The sequence below is a fragment of the Lonchura striata genome, chromosome 37 (assembly GCF_050655825.1).
Source record: "Lonchura striata isolate lonStrDom1 chromosome 37, ASM5065582v1, whole genome shotgun sequence".
NCBI classification, from domain to species: Eukaryota; Metazoa; Chordata; class Aves; order Passeriformes; family Estrildidae; genus Lonchura; species Lonchura striata.
The window spans coordinates 14,105,868-14,119,862 of NC_140739.1; the positions used below are offsets into that span (position 1 = coordinate 14,105,868).

The 13,995-nt window shown below is 59.9% G+C and overlaps 1 protein-coding gene and 1 long non-coding RNA gene across 4 annotated transcripts; both read right to left on the reverse strand.

The window, feature by feature from the left end:
- Positions 1–830: 830 nt before the first annotated feature.
- THAP7 (THAP domain containing 7) lies at positions 831–9,108 on the reverse strand. Of its 3 annotated transcripts, none has more exons than XM_085565840.1 (6): positions 9,034–9,108; positions 8,677–8,756; positions 6,739–6,894; positions 4,326–4,454; positions 2,226–2,827; positions 831–1,753 (listed from the first exon to the last, which is right to left on the reverse strand). In XM_085565840.1, exons 2-6 carry the CDS (start codon positions 8,754–8,756, stop codon positions 1,737–1,739), a joined length of 984 nt encoding a protein of 327 aa, XP_085421966.1. In that variant the 5' UTR covers positions 9,034–9,108; the 3' UTR covers positions 831–1,736. The 3 variants fall into 3 exon arrangements, with proteins under 3 accessions (XP_085421966.1, XP_085421965.1, XP_085421964.1); XM_085565839.1 differs by lacking the exon at positions 831–1,753 and adding an exon at positions 1,909–2,116; XM_085565838.1 differs by lacking the exon at positions 831–1,753 and adding an exon at positions 1,909–2,138 and having other exon boundaries at positions 2,199–2,827; positions 9,034–9,107.
- Positions 4,466–6,184, reverse strand: LOC146763968 (uncharacterized). The gene is made up of 3 exons (XR_014951008.1): positions 6,164–6,184; positions 5,825–6,131; positions 4,466–5,793 (listed from the first exon to the last, which is right to left on the reverse strand). It is a non-coding gene; the product is annotated as an uncharacterized LOC146763968 (long non-coding RNA).
- Positions 9,109–13,995: the final 4,887 nt, after the last annotated feature.

A 13,995-nucleotide genomic window follows, 5' to 3' on the forward strand; every position in this document is an offset into this window, starting at 1 on the left:
AATTTCATCCCAATATCCCATCGAACTTTTCCCCAATTTCCCACCTCATTCCTTAAATTGGGAATTTCCCACCTCATTTACCAAATTGGGAATTTCTTCCCAATTTCCCACCTCACTCCCCAATTTAGGAATTCTCTCCCAATTTCCCACCTCACTCCCCAATTTAGGAATTCTCTCCCAATTTCCCACCTTATTCCCCAAATCTTTAGGAATTCTCTCCCAGTTTCCCACCTCACTCCCCAATTTAGGAATTCTCTCCCAGTTTCCCACCTCATTCCCCAAATCTTTGGGAATTTCCCCCCAGTTTCCCACCTCACTCCCCATTCCCGGAGTGACGATTCCTTCCCCTGCCCCTAAAATCCCACAAATTCTCCTAAAAATCCCCACAAATTCTCCCTAAAATCCCACAAATTCCCCCTAAAATCCCACAAATTCCCCCCACAAACTCCAGAAATTTCCTCCAGAAATCCCCACAAATTCCCCCTAAAATCCCACAAATTCCCCCTAAAATCCCACAAATTCCCCCTAAAATCCCACAAATTCTCCCTAAAATCCCACAAATTCTCCTAAAAATCCCCACAAATTCTCCCTAAAATCCCACAAATTCCCCCTAAAATCCCACAAATTCTCCCTAAAATCCCCACAAATTCCCCCTAAAATCCCACAAATTCTCCCTAAAATCCCACAAATTCTCCCTAAAATCCCACCAATTCTCCCTAAAATCCCACAAATTCCCCCTAAAATCCCACAAATTCCCCCTAAAATCCCCACCAATTCCCCCTAAAATCCCCATAAATTCCCCAAATTTCCCCCACAAATTCCCCCACGCAGAAAATTGGAAATCCTTTATTCACGAACCTCGGAGCTCCTCCAGCTCCTCAGCGCCCTGCTGGTCCTCCACCTCCGAGGAGCTCCGGGCGCTCCTTGGAGCTCCTCAGCTCTCCTGTCCCTCTGGAGATCCACCAGAGCTCCCTGGAGCTCCTCGGCTCTCCTGTCCCTCTGGAGATCCACCAGAGCTCCTTGGAGCTCCTCGGCTCTCCTGTTCCTCTGGAGATCCACCAGAGCTCCTTGGAGCTCCTCGGCTCTCCTGTCCCCCTGGAGATCCACCAGAGCTCCTTGGAGCTCCTCGGCTCTCCTGTCCCCCTGGAGATCCACCAGAGCTCCTTGGAGCTCCTCCGTTCTCCTTGGAGCTCCTCAGCTCTCCTGTCCCCCTGGAGATCCACCAGAGCTCCTTGGAGCTCCTCAGCTCTCCTGTCCCCCTGGAGATCCACCAGAGCTCCTTGGAGCTCCTCAGCTCTCCTGTCCCTCTGGAGATCCACCAGAGCTCCTTGGAGCTCCTCCACGGCTCCAAGTCCCATCTCCTCTCCCTCTGGAGCTCCACCAGGCTCTCCCTGGAGCTCCTCCACAGCTCTGAGTCCCGTCTCTTCTCCTTATGGAGTTCCACCAGCCGCAGCTCTGGGTTCTCCTTGGAGCTCCTCCGCTCTCCTCTCCTTACGGAGCTCCACCGGGTTCTCCTTGGAGCTCCTCCGCTCTCCTCTCCTTATGGAGCTCCACCAGGTTCTCCTTGGAGCTCCTCGGTTCTACTCTCCCCCTGGAGCTCCACCGGGTTCTCCTTGGAGCTCCTCGGCTCTCCTCTCCTTACGGAGCTCCACCAGGTTCTCCTTGGAGCTCCTCCACTCTCCTCTCCCCCTGGAGCTCCACCAGGTTCTCCTTGGAGCTCCTCGGCTCTCCTCTCCTTATGGAGCTCCACCAGGTTCTCCTTGGAGCTCCTCGGCTCTCTCCTCCTGGAGCTCCACCAGGTTCTCCTTGGAGCTCCTCGGCTCTCTCCTCCTGGAGCTCCACTGGGCTCTCCCTGGAGCTCCTGCGCGGCTCGGGGTCCGTTCTCCTCTCCCCCTGGAGCTCCACCAGGTTCTCCTTGGAGCTCCTCGGCTGTCCTCTCCTTATGGAGCTCCACCAGGTTCTCCCTGGAGCTCCTGCGCTCTCCTCTCCCCCTGGAGCTCCACCGGGTTCTCCTTGGAGCTCCTCGGCTCTCCTCTCCTTATGGAGCTCCACCAGCCACAGGTCTGGGTTCTCCTTGGAGCTCCTCCGCTCTCCTCTCCTTATGGAGCTCCACCAGGTTCTCCTTGGAGCTCCTCGGCTCTCTCCTCCTGGAGCTCCACCGGGCTCTCCCTGGAGCTCCTCCACAGCTCTGAGTCCCGTCTCCTCTCCTTATGGAGCTCCACCAGGTTCTCCTTGGAGCTCCTCCACTCTCCTCTCCCCCTGGAGCTCCACCGGGCTCTCCCTGGAGCTCCTGCGCGGCTCGGGGTCCGTTCTCCTGTCCCCCTGGAGCTCCAGCGGGCGCTGCTTGGAGCTCCTGCGCGGCTCGGGGGCCGCTCTCCTGTCCCTCTGCAGCTCGGCCAGGCGCAGCCGCAGGCGCTGCTCGCGGCGCTTCACGGCCTGCAGCTGCCGCTGCGCCTTGTCCAGCGCGTCCAGCGCGGCCTCGGCGCGGCGCTTCCAGAGCAGCGCGCTGCCCACCTGGTAGCTGTGCTCGCTCTGGATGTAGGAGCCCGCCCGCGGCGGCAGCCGCAGCATGAACAGCGACGGCGACGGCGGTCCCGGCGGTTCCGGGGGTCCCGGGGGTCCCTCGGGCAGGGCCGGGCCGCTGGTGGACACCTCCTCGCCCGTGGCCACCAGGAGCGGTTCCGGGATGGAGCCCGAGGGGCCGGGAAGGGCCGGGACGCCGCCGTGGTCGCCGGCCGGGGGTGGGCCGGGGTCCCGGGAGTCCCGCGGGAAGCAGGAGACGGACGAGGGCAGCGGGGGACGCACCGGGGGCGGGCGGGGGTCCCGTCTGTGGGGGGAGGGATGGGGTCAGACCAGAGACCCCAAAACAGCCCTGGAGAGACCCCAAAACCCCCTGGAGAGACCCCCAGAAAATCCCCAAAACAGCCCCAGAGAGACCCCCAAAACAGCCCCGGAGAGACCCCAAAACCCCCCGGAGAGACCCCCAGAACAGCCCTGGAGAGACCCCAAAACCCCCTGGAGAGACCCCAAAACCCCCTGGAGAGACCCCCAGAAAATCCCCAAAACAGCCCCAGAGAGACCCCCAAAACAGCCCCGGAGAGACCCCAAAACCCCCCGGAGAGACCCCCAGAACAGCCCTGGAGAAACCTCCAGAACAGCTCCAGAAAGACCCCCAGAGAGACCCCCAAAACAGCCCTGGAGAACCCCAGAGAGACCCCCAAAACAGCCCCACAGAGACCCCCAAAACAACCTGGGAGAGACCCCCAGAACAGCTTCAGAGAGACCCCCAGAGAGACCCCCAGAACAGCCCCGGAGAGACCCCCAGAGAGACCCCCAAAACAGCTCCAGAAAGACCCCCAGAACAGCCCTGGAGAGACCCCCAAACAGCCCAGAGAGACACCCAGAGACCCCCAAAACACCCTCAGAGACCCCAAAACAGCCCCAGAGAGAACCCCCTGAGAGACCCCCAAAACAACCCTGGAGAGACCCCCAAAACCAGCCTGGAGAGACCCCCTGAGAGACCCCCAAAACACCCTCAGAGACCCCCAAAACACCCCGGGAGAGACCCCCAAAACACCCCTGGAGCGAACCCCAAAATATCCCGGCAGAGACCCCCTGAGAGACCCCCAAAAATACCCTCAGAGACCCCAAAACAGCCCCACAGAGACCCCCAAACAACCCCGGAGGTTCCCGGGGATTTTGGGGGGTCCTGGGGGGATTTTGGGGGGTCCAGCAGGAATTTTGGGTGGGTCTTGGAGAATTGGGGGGTCCGGGGGTCCCGCCAGGGAAGGGGGAAGGCTCAGGCTGTACTGGGATGAACTGGGGGGGCCCCAAATATCCCCACGGGACCCCCAAAATCCCCACGGGACCCCCAAAATCCTCCCTCCAAGGCCCCCCATATTCTCCCTGAGCCCCCCCAAATCTGCCCCAGGACCCCCAAACCCCCCAAAATCCCCCCGGGACCCCCCAAATTCCCCCCAAATCCCCCCAAACCTCCCCCCAGGACCCCCCAAATCCCCTCCAAGCCCCCCAAATCTGCCCAAGGACCCCCTCAAATCCCCTCCAACCCCCCCAGATCCCCCATGGGACCCCCCCAAATCCACCTGAGACCCCCTCCAAGCCCCTCCAAGCCCCCCAAATCCCCTCCGAGCCCACCCAAATCCCCTCTGAGCCCCCCAAAGCCCCCTGGGATCCCCCCAAATCCCCTCCAAGCCCCCCAAATCCCCCCCAGGACCCCCCAAATCCCCCCCAGGATGCCCCAAATCCCCCCCTGACCCCCCCAAATCCCCCACGGGACCCCCCAAACCCCCCCGGGCCCGGCTCACCTCCACCTGCGGCTGCCCCGCGTCGTTTTTGGGGGGTCCCGGCCCGGGGGGGGCTTGGGCCGGGGGGTCCGGGGGGGTCCGGGGGCGAACACGGTGGGGACGGCGCCCTCCTTCAGCCGGTGGTAGCCACTGCGGGGACCCCCGGTCAGGGGGACCCCAAAACCGGGAACCCCAAAAACGGGGGACCCCGAAATCGGGGCAGAGCCCAAAACGGGGGATCCCAAATCGGGGGGTGGGGGATCCCAAAATTGGGGCAGATCCAAAACCGGGGGGACCCCGAATTGGGGAGGGATCCCCAAAATCGGGGGGACCCAAAACAGGGGGGGGGGATCCCTGAAACCAGGGGGGGATCCCCGAAATCGGGGGGACCCCGAATCGGGGAGGGGGATCCCAAAACCGGGGGGGATCCCCAAAATCGGGGGGACCCCGAATCGGGGAGGGATCCCCAAAACCGGGGGGAGATCCCCGAAATCGGGGGGACCCAAAACCGGGGGGAAATCCCCGAAACCAGGGGGGGATCCCCGAAACTGGGGGACCCCGAGTCAGGGGGACCCTGAAACCGAGGGGATCCCCAAAATCAGGGCAGATCCCAAAACCGGAGGGACCCAAAATCGGGGGGGACCCCAAAATCGGGGGGGGGGGGGGGGGGAAGCCCCGAACCGGGGGGGAACGGGACCCAAAACCAGGTGAGACCCAAAACTGGGGGGACCCCAAAACCGGGGAGAGCCAAAATAGGGGGGAACCCCAAAACTGGGTGGGGGGACCCAAAAAACCGGGGAGGGGACCCCAAAATCTGGAGGGAGCCCAAAACTGGGGGGATCCCAAAACCTGGGGAACACCTGGAACACCTGGGGGGGCTCTCAGCTGCACCCCCAAAATCACCTGGGACCCCCCAAACCTCACCTGGAACCCCCCAAACCTCACCTGGGACCCCCAAAATCACCTGGGACCCCCCAAACCCCTCCTGGGACCCCCAAAATCTCACCTGTAACACACCTGCACACACCTGTCACACACCTGTACACACCTGCACACACCTGTCACACACCTGTCACACACCTATACACACCTATACACACCTGCACACACCTGCACACACCTGTACACACCTGTACACACCTGCACACACCTGTCACACACCTGCACACACCTGTCACACACCTGTACACACCTGTCACACACCTGTACACACCTGTCACACACCTGTAGCTCACCTGTAGCCCACCAGCTCAAAGCAGGACTGTTCAAAGTGCTGCGAGCAGAAGTAGATGTACTTGGAGCTCACCTGCACACACCTGCACACACCTGTACACACCTGCACACACCTGCACACACCTGCACACACCTGTCACACACCTGTACACACCTGCACACACCTGTAGCTCACCTGTAGCCCACCAGCTCGAAGCAGGATTGTTCAAAGTGCTGCGAGCAGAAGTAGATGTACTTGGAGCTCACCTGCACACACCTGCACACACCTGTGCACACCTGTAACACACCTGCACACACCTGCACACACCTGTCACACACCTGTAGCTCACCTGTAGCCCACCAGCTCGAAGCAGGAGCTCTCAAAGTGCTGCGAGCAGAAGTAGATGTACTTGGAGCTCACCTGCACACACCTGTCACACACCTGCACACACCTGTACACACCTGCACACACCTGCACACACCTGTCACACACCTGTAGCTCACCTGTAGCCCACCAGCTCGAAGCAGGACTGTTCAAAGTGCTGCGAGCAGAAGTAGATGTACTTGGAGCTCACCTGCACACACCTGCACACACCTGAACACACCTGCACACACCTGTACACACCTGTCACACACCTGTCACACACCTGCACACACCTGCACACACCTGTCACACACCTGTCACACACCTGCAGCTCACCTGTAGCCCACCAGCTCGAAGCAGGAGCTCTCAAAGTGCTGCGAGCAGAAGTAGATGTACTTGGAGCTCACCTGCACACACCTGCACACACCTGCACACACCTGTAGCTCACCTGTAGCCCACCAGCTCGAAGCAGGACTGTTCAAAGTGCTGTGAGCAGAAGTAGATGTACTTGGAGCTCACCTGCACACACCTGCACACACCTGCACACACCTGTACACACCTGCACACACCTGTACACACCTGCACACACCTGTCACACACCTGTAGCTCACCTGTAGCCCACCAGCTCGAAGCAGGACTGTTCGAAGTGCTGTGAGCAGAAGTAGATGTACTTGGAGCTCACCTGTACACACCTGCACACACCTGTCACACACCTGCACACACCTGTCACACACCTGTAGCTCACCTGTAGCCCACCAGCTCGAAGCAGGACTGTTCGAAGTGCTGTGAGCAGAAGTAGATGTACTTGGAGCTCACCTGCACACACCTGCACACACCTGTCACACACCTGTAGCTCACCTGTAGCCCACCAGCTCGAAGCAGGACTGTTCGAAGTGCTGCGAGCAGAAGTAGATGTACTTGGAGCTGGGGTCCCAGCGGCCGCCCCCGGCCGGGTCCCGGCGCCGGCTGTTCTCCAGCCACTGCGCCCGGCGGGGGTCCTCGCGCCGCGGCAGCCTGGGGACAGTGAGGGGACATTGGGGGGACATTGGGGACACTGGGGACATTGAGGGGATGTTGGGGACATTGGGGATGTTGGGGACATTTGTACACCAAGGGGACATTGGGGACAATGGGGATGTTGGGGACATTGGGGACATTGGGGACATCAGGGATGGCGCCCAGCAAGGGTCCTCGCACCGTGGCAGCCTGGGGACAGTAAGGGGACAGTAAGGGGACATTGAGGGGACAGCAGGGACACTGAGGGGACATTGGGGATGTTGGGGACGTTGGGGACGCCTGGGATGTTGGGGACATTTGTACACCAAGGGGACATTGGGGACAATGGGGGCTTTGGGGACATTGTACAGGGACACTGGGGACATTGGGGACGTTGGGGACAATGGGGACATCAATGGGGACAATGGGGATGTTGGGGACACCGGGGACATCAGGGATGGTGCCCAGCAAGGGTCCTCGCACCGCGACAGCCTGAGGACAGCGGGACAGAGGGGACACTGAGGGGACATTGGGGACACTGGGGACATTGAGGGGATGTTGGGGACATTGGGAGATGTTGGGGACATTTGTACACCAAGGGGACATTGGGGACACTGGGGATGTTGGGGACATTGGGGGCATTGGGGACATTGGGGCATTGGGGACACTGGGGACATCGGGACAGAGGGGACATTGAGGGGACATTGGGACATTGGGGATGTTGGGGACATTGGGGCAGTGGGGACATCAGGGACATTGGGACACTGGGGACATTGGGGACGCTGTACAGGGACATCAGGGATGGCGTCCGGCAAGGGTCCTCCCACTGTGGCAGCCTGGGGACAGTGGGGACACCAGGGATGTTTGGGACATTGAGGGGATAGTGGGCACATTGGGGACACTGAGGGGACATTGGGGGGACTGGGGACACCAGGGGATGATGGGGACATTGGGGACATTGAGGAGACATTGGGGACAGTGGGGACACCAAGAGCACATTGGGACATTGGAAGGATATTGGGGAATGGTGACGCTGGGGACACTGAGGGGACGTTGGGGACATTGGGGGCTTTGGGGACATTGTACAGGGACACTGGGGACAGTGGGGACAGCAGGGACAGTGGGGACACCAAGAGGACATTGGGACATTGAGGGGACACCGAGGGGACATTGGGGACAGGGTCAGGGACACGGGGACAGGGCCACACACGGCTGAGGGGACACCAGAGGGAGGGGACATAGGGACAGAGGGGACACACCTGGGACAGACCATTGCTGTGGGGGGGGGGACACTGGGACAGACCATTGCTGTGAGGGGGGACACACCTGGGACAGACCATTGCTGTGGGGGGGGACACAGACACACCTGGGACAGACCATTGCTGTGAGGGGGGACACAGACACACCTGGGACAGACCATTGCTGTGGGGGGGGACACAGACACACCTGCACCTGGGACAGACCATTGCTGTGAGGGGGGGGGACACTGGGACAGACCATTGCTGTGAGGGGGGACACAGACACACCTGGGACAGACCATTGCTGTGGGGGGGGGGACACTGGGACAGACCATTGCTGTGAGGGGGGGGACACACCTGGGACAGACCATTGCTGTGAGAGGGGGGGACACACCTGGGACAGACCATTGCTGTGAGGGGGGGGGGACACTGGGACAAACCATTGCTCGGGGGGGGGACACCGTGGCTCGGGGTGGGTGACAGCGCTGCCGGGAGGGGTCCGCGCTGCCGGGGCAGCCTCGGGGGGATTTGGGGGTCCCTTCCCCGCCCGGGGGTCGCTCACCGGTGGAAGGAGATGCCTCTGCCTCGCGTGTCGCGCGTGTCGCGGGTGCAGCAGCCGGCGGCGGAGCAGTGCCGGGGCATCTGCGGGCAGCACCGTGTCACGGAGCCCCCCAAAACCCCCGGGACACCCCCAAAACCCCCGCGGCTTCACCCCAAAACCTCTCCGAGCCTCCCCCACCCCATCCCCCATCCCCCACGCAGTGCCTGCCCCGCAGCACGGCCTGACATCCCCCCCCCACCCCACCCAGCGCCAGCAGCCGCCTCTCCGTGTGCCCCGGCGTGCTGGGCCGCCGCTTTTCGCCACTTTTTGCCCGTTTTCCCCCGTTTTCGCCCGTTTTCCGCCGCTCCCCGGCCGCACCTCGGCGCTCCCATCCCGCCGCCGCCGCCCGCAACTCTCGCGAGAACTCGCCGTAGCGCGCGAGATCTGCACCGCCCCCCACAACTCATTTGCATGCCGCGCTCTGATTGGTCAGAAGAGCCGCGCCCCCGCCTTATTAGCTATTCAAACCACGCCCCTCTCCGCGCCCCCCTCCGGACTGCTTTTGGGGGAATTTTGGGGATTTTGGGGAAATTTTGGGACGTTTTGGGGGTTTTGGGAGGTTTCACCCCCAGAATTGTAATAAAAAGGGTCGTGCCCATCCGGCCGAGCAAACTGCGGGCGATTTAAAGAGATTCTGGGATTTTATTGGGGGGTTTCAGCCCCGCCAATGAGGTTTTAGACGATTTTGGGGTGTCCCAGCGGATTTTGGGGGGGGTTTGGGTGTTTCAACCCAGAATTTTAATAAAAATGGTTTTTACCATCCCCCTGAGCAGACTGGGGGGGATTTGGAGAGATCCTTGGATTTATTAGGGTGTTTCAGCCCCGCCAATCAGGGTTTAGACGGTTTTGGGGTGTCCCAGCGGATTTTGGGGGGTTTTGGGGGATTTCACCTCCCCCAATTTGGGTACAAAGTCTTCCCCCCACCCCGAGCAGACTGTGGAGGATTTAGAGAAATTTTGGGCTTTTATTGGGGAGTTTCCGCCCCCCCCCCAATCAGGGTGAATACAGTTTTGGGGTGTCCCAGCAGATTTTGGGGTGTCTCGGGGGGTTTTGGGGTGTCTGGGGGGGGGTTGGGTTGTCTCGCGGGGTTTTGGGTTGTCTCGGGGGGTTTTGGGGTGTCCCAGCGGATTTTGGGGTGTCTCGGGCGGGTTTTAGGGTTCCACCACCCCCCCAGTTTTGAGGTCCCTCCCGATGTCTTTCGGCAAATTATTTTAAACCCCCCCAAAATCCAGCACGGGACCCCCCCAAAAGCGGCTTGGGGAGGTTCCCACCCCCGCCACGACCCCAAATTCCCTTTTTGGGGCGCGGCCCCAGCCCGGCTTTGGGGACCCCAAAATGTCCCCGGGGGCCAGCGGCAGCGGGAGCTTCTCAAGGCACTTTCATGGCTTTGGGGACCCCCGCCCCAAAAGCGCCCCGGAGGGCTGGGGGGGGGTCCCGGGCGGGTTTTGGGGTCCGGGGGGGCTCAGGGGGCGCTGTCCCCGCTGCTGTCCCCGCTGCTGTCCCCGCTGCTGTCCCCGTCCCGCAGCATCCGCCGCACCGTGCGGGACAGGTTCATGGGGTCACACCTGGGGGAGGGGGGGTGAGACCCCACAGACACCCCACAGACACCCCAATATCCCACAGACACCCCAATGTCCCACAGACACCCCAATGTCCCACAGGGACCCCACAGGGACCCCAGTATCCCACAGGGACCCCAAAATTCCATAGGGACCCCACAGAGACCCAATATCCCACAGGGACCCCAATGTCCCACAGGGACCCCAATATCCCATAGAGACCCCACAGGGACCCCAATATCCCACAGGGACCCCAATATCCCACAGACACCCCAATATCCCACAGACACCCCAATGTCCCACAGGGACCCCACAGGGACCCCAATATCCCACAGGGACCCCAAAATTCCATAGGGACCCCACAGAGACCCAATATCCCACAGGGACCCCAATATCCCACAGGGACCCCACAGGGACCCCAATATCCCACAGACACCCCAATGTCCCACAGGGACCCCACAGGGACCCCAGTATCCCACAGGGACCCCAAAATTCCATAGGGACCCCACAGAGACCCAATATCCCACAGGGACCCCAATGTCCCACAGGGACCCCAATATCCCATAGAGACCCCACAGGGACCCCAATATCCCACAGGGACCCAAGAAGGACCCCAATATCCCACAGGGACCCCACAGGGACCCCAATGTCCTACAGGGACCCCAGAGGGACCCCAATATCCCATAGAGACCCCACAGGGACCCCAATATCCCACAGGGACCCCAATATCCCACAGGGACCCCAATATCCCACAGGGACCCCACAGACACACCAATATCCCACAGGGACTCCAATATCCCATAGGGACCCCACAGACACCCCAATGTCCTACAGGGACCTCACAGGGACCCCAATGTCCCACAGGGACCCCAGAGGGACCCCAATATCCCACAGGGACCCAAGAAGGACCCCAATATCCCACAGGGACCCCACAGGGACCCCAATGTCCTACAGGGACCCCAGAGGGACCCCAATATCCCATAGAGACCCCACAGGGACCCCAATATCCCACAGGGACCCCAATATCCCACAGGGACCCCACAGACACACCAATATCCCACAGGGACTCCAATATCCCATAGGGACCCCACAGACACCCCAATGTCCTACAGGGACCTCACAGGGACCCCAATGTCCCACAGGGACCCCAGAGGGACCCCAATATCCCACAGGGACCCCACAGACACCCCAATGTCCCACAGGGACCTCACAGGGACCCCAATATCCCACAGGGACCCCACAGACACCCCAATGTCCCACAGGGACCCCAATGTCCCACAGGGACCCCAAAATTCCATAGGGACCCCACAGAGGCCCCAGTATCCCACAGGGACCCCAATTTCCCATAGGAACCCCAGAGACACCCCATAAACCCCACAGAGACCCCGATATCCCACAGAGACCCCCGATATCCCATAAAACCCACAGAGCCTCCAACACCCCGTTAACCCCACAGAGCCCCCCACCCATAGGGGTCAGTGGGGTCTGTGGGGTCTGTGGGGTCAGTGGGGTCTATGGGATCTATGGGGTCTATGGGGTCTATGAGGTCAGTGGGGTCTGTGGGGTCTGTGGGGTCCATGGATTCTGTGGGACCCATGGGTTTCTGTGGGGTCTGTGGGGTCTATGGGGTCTGTGGGGTTCTATGGGGTCAGTGGGGTCTGTGGGGTCAGTGGGGTCTGTGGGGTCTATGGGGTCTGGGGGTTCTATGGGGTCTGTGGGGTTCTATGGGGTCTGTGGGGTCTGTGGGGTCAGTGGGGTCTATGGGATCTATGGGGTCTATGAGGTCAGTGGGGTCTGTGGGGTCTGTGGGGTCCATGGATTCTGTGGGACCCATGGGTTTCTGTGGGGTCTGTAGGGTCTGTGGGGTCTGTGGGGTCTGTGGGTTCTATGGGGTCCATGGTGTCAGTGGGATCTATGGGGTCTGTGGGGTTCTATGGGGTCAGTGGGGTCAGTGGGGTCTGTGGGGTCCGTGGGGTCCATGGGGTCTGAGGAGTCTATGGGGTCCATGGGGTTCTATGGGGTCCGTGGGGTCCATGGGGTCTGAGGGGTCTATGGGGTCCATGGGGTTCTATGGGGTCCATGGGTTCTCTGGGGTCTGTGGGCTCTATGGGATCTATGGGGTCTGTGGGTTCTGTAGGTTCTATGGCTCTATGGGTCCATGGGTTTTGTGGGTTCTATGGGGTCCATGGTCTCTATGGGGTCAGTGGGGTGTATGGGGTCTATGGGGCCCATGGGCTCTCTGAGATCTATGGGATCAGTGGGATCTATGGGGTCTGTGGGTTCTATGGGGTCTGTGGGATCTATGGGGTCTGTGGGATCTATAGGATCTATGGGGTTCTATGGGTCCATGGGTTCTGGGGCTCTCTGGGATCTGTGGGTTCTGTGGGATCTATGGGGTCCATGGGTTCTGGGGCTCAGTGGAGTCTGGGATCTGTAGGATCTATGGGGTTCTATGGGTCCATGGGTTCTGGGGTCTGTGGGATCTATAGATCTATAGGATCTATGGGGTTCTATGGGTCCATGGGTTTTGTGGGCTCAGTGGGGTCTGTGGGCTCTATGGGATCTATGGGGTCTGTGGGATCTATGGGGTTCTATGGGTCCATGGGTTCTGGAGCTCTCTGGGGTCTGTGGGATCTATAGGATCTATGGGGTTCTATGGGTCCATGGGTTTTGTGGGCTCAGTGGGGTCTGTGGGCTCTATGGGATCTATGGGGTTCTATGGGTCCCTGGGTTTTGTGGGATTTGTGGGATCTATAGATCTATTGGATCTATGGGGTTCTATGGGTCCCTGGGTTTCGTGGGCTCTGTGGGATCTATAGATCTATAGGATCTATGGGGTTCCATGGGTCCATGGGTTCTGGGGCTCTGTGGGATCTATAGATTTATAGGATCTATGGGGTTCTATGGGTCCATGGGTTTTCTGGGCTCTGTGGGATCTATAGATCTATAGGATCTATGGGGGTCCATGGGTTCTGGGGTCTGTGTGATCTATAGATCTATAGGATCTATGGGTCCCTGGGTTTTTTGGGCTCTGTGGGATCTATAGATCTATAGGATCTATGGGGTTCCATGGGTCCCTGGGTTTCGTGGGCTCTGTGGGATCTATAGATCTATAGGATCTATGGGGTTCCATGGGTTTTGTGGGCTCTGTGGGATCTATAGATCTATAGGATCTATAGGGTTCCATGGGTCCCTGGGTTTTGTGGGCTCTGTGGGGTCTGTGGGCTCTATGGGATCTATAGATCTATAGGATCTATGGGGTTCCATGGGTCCCTGGGTTTTTTGGGCTCCGTGGGATCTATAGATCTATAGGATCTATGGGTCCATGTGTTCTGGGCTCAGTGGGATCTATAGATCTATAGGATCTATGGGGTTCCATGGGTCCATGGGTTTTGTGGGCTCAGTGGGGTCTGTGGGCTCTATGGGATCTATAGATCTATAGGATCTATGGGGTTCTATGGGTCCATGGGTTTTTTGGGCTCTATGGGATCTATAGATCTATAGGATCTATGGGGTTCCATGGGTCCCTGGGTTTTTTGGGCTCAGTGGGATCTATAGATCTATAGGATCTATAGGGTTCCATGGGTCCCTGGGTTTTGTGGGCTCTGTGGGGTCTGTGGGCTCAGTGGGATCTATAGATCCATAGGATCTATGGGTCCCTGGGTTTTTTGGGCTCTGTGGGGTCTGTGGGCTCAGTGGGATCTATAGATCTATAGGATCT

Coding starts and splice junctions, on each gene's coding strand:
- THAP7 (XM_085565840.1), bottom strand. CDS start 8,756: ATGCCCCGGCACTGCTCCGCCGCCGGCTGCTGCACCCGCGACACGCGC. Junction 6,895..8,676: donor AGAGGCATCTCCTTCCACCG/GTGAGCGACCCC, acceptor CACTGTCCCCAG/GCTGCCGCGGCGCGAGGACC. Junction 2,828..4,325: donor CGGGGCAGCCGCAGGTGGAG/GTGAGCCGGGCC, acceptor CTCCCCCCACAG/ACGGGACCCCCGCCCGCCCC.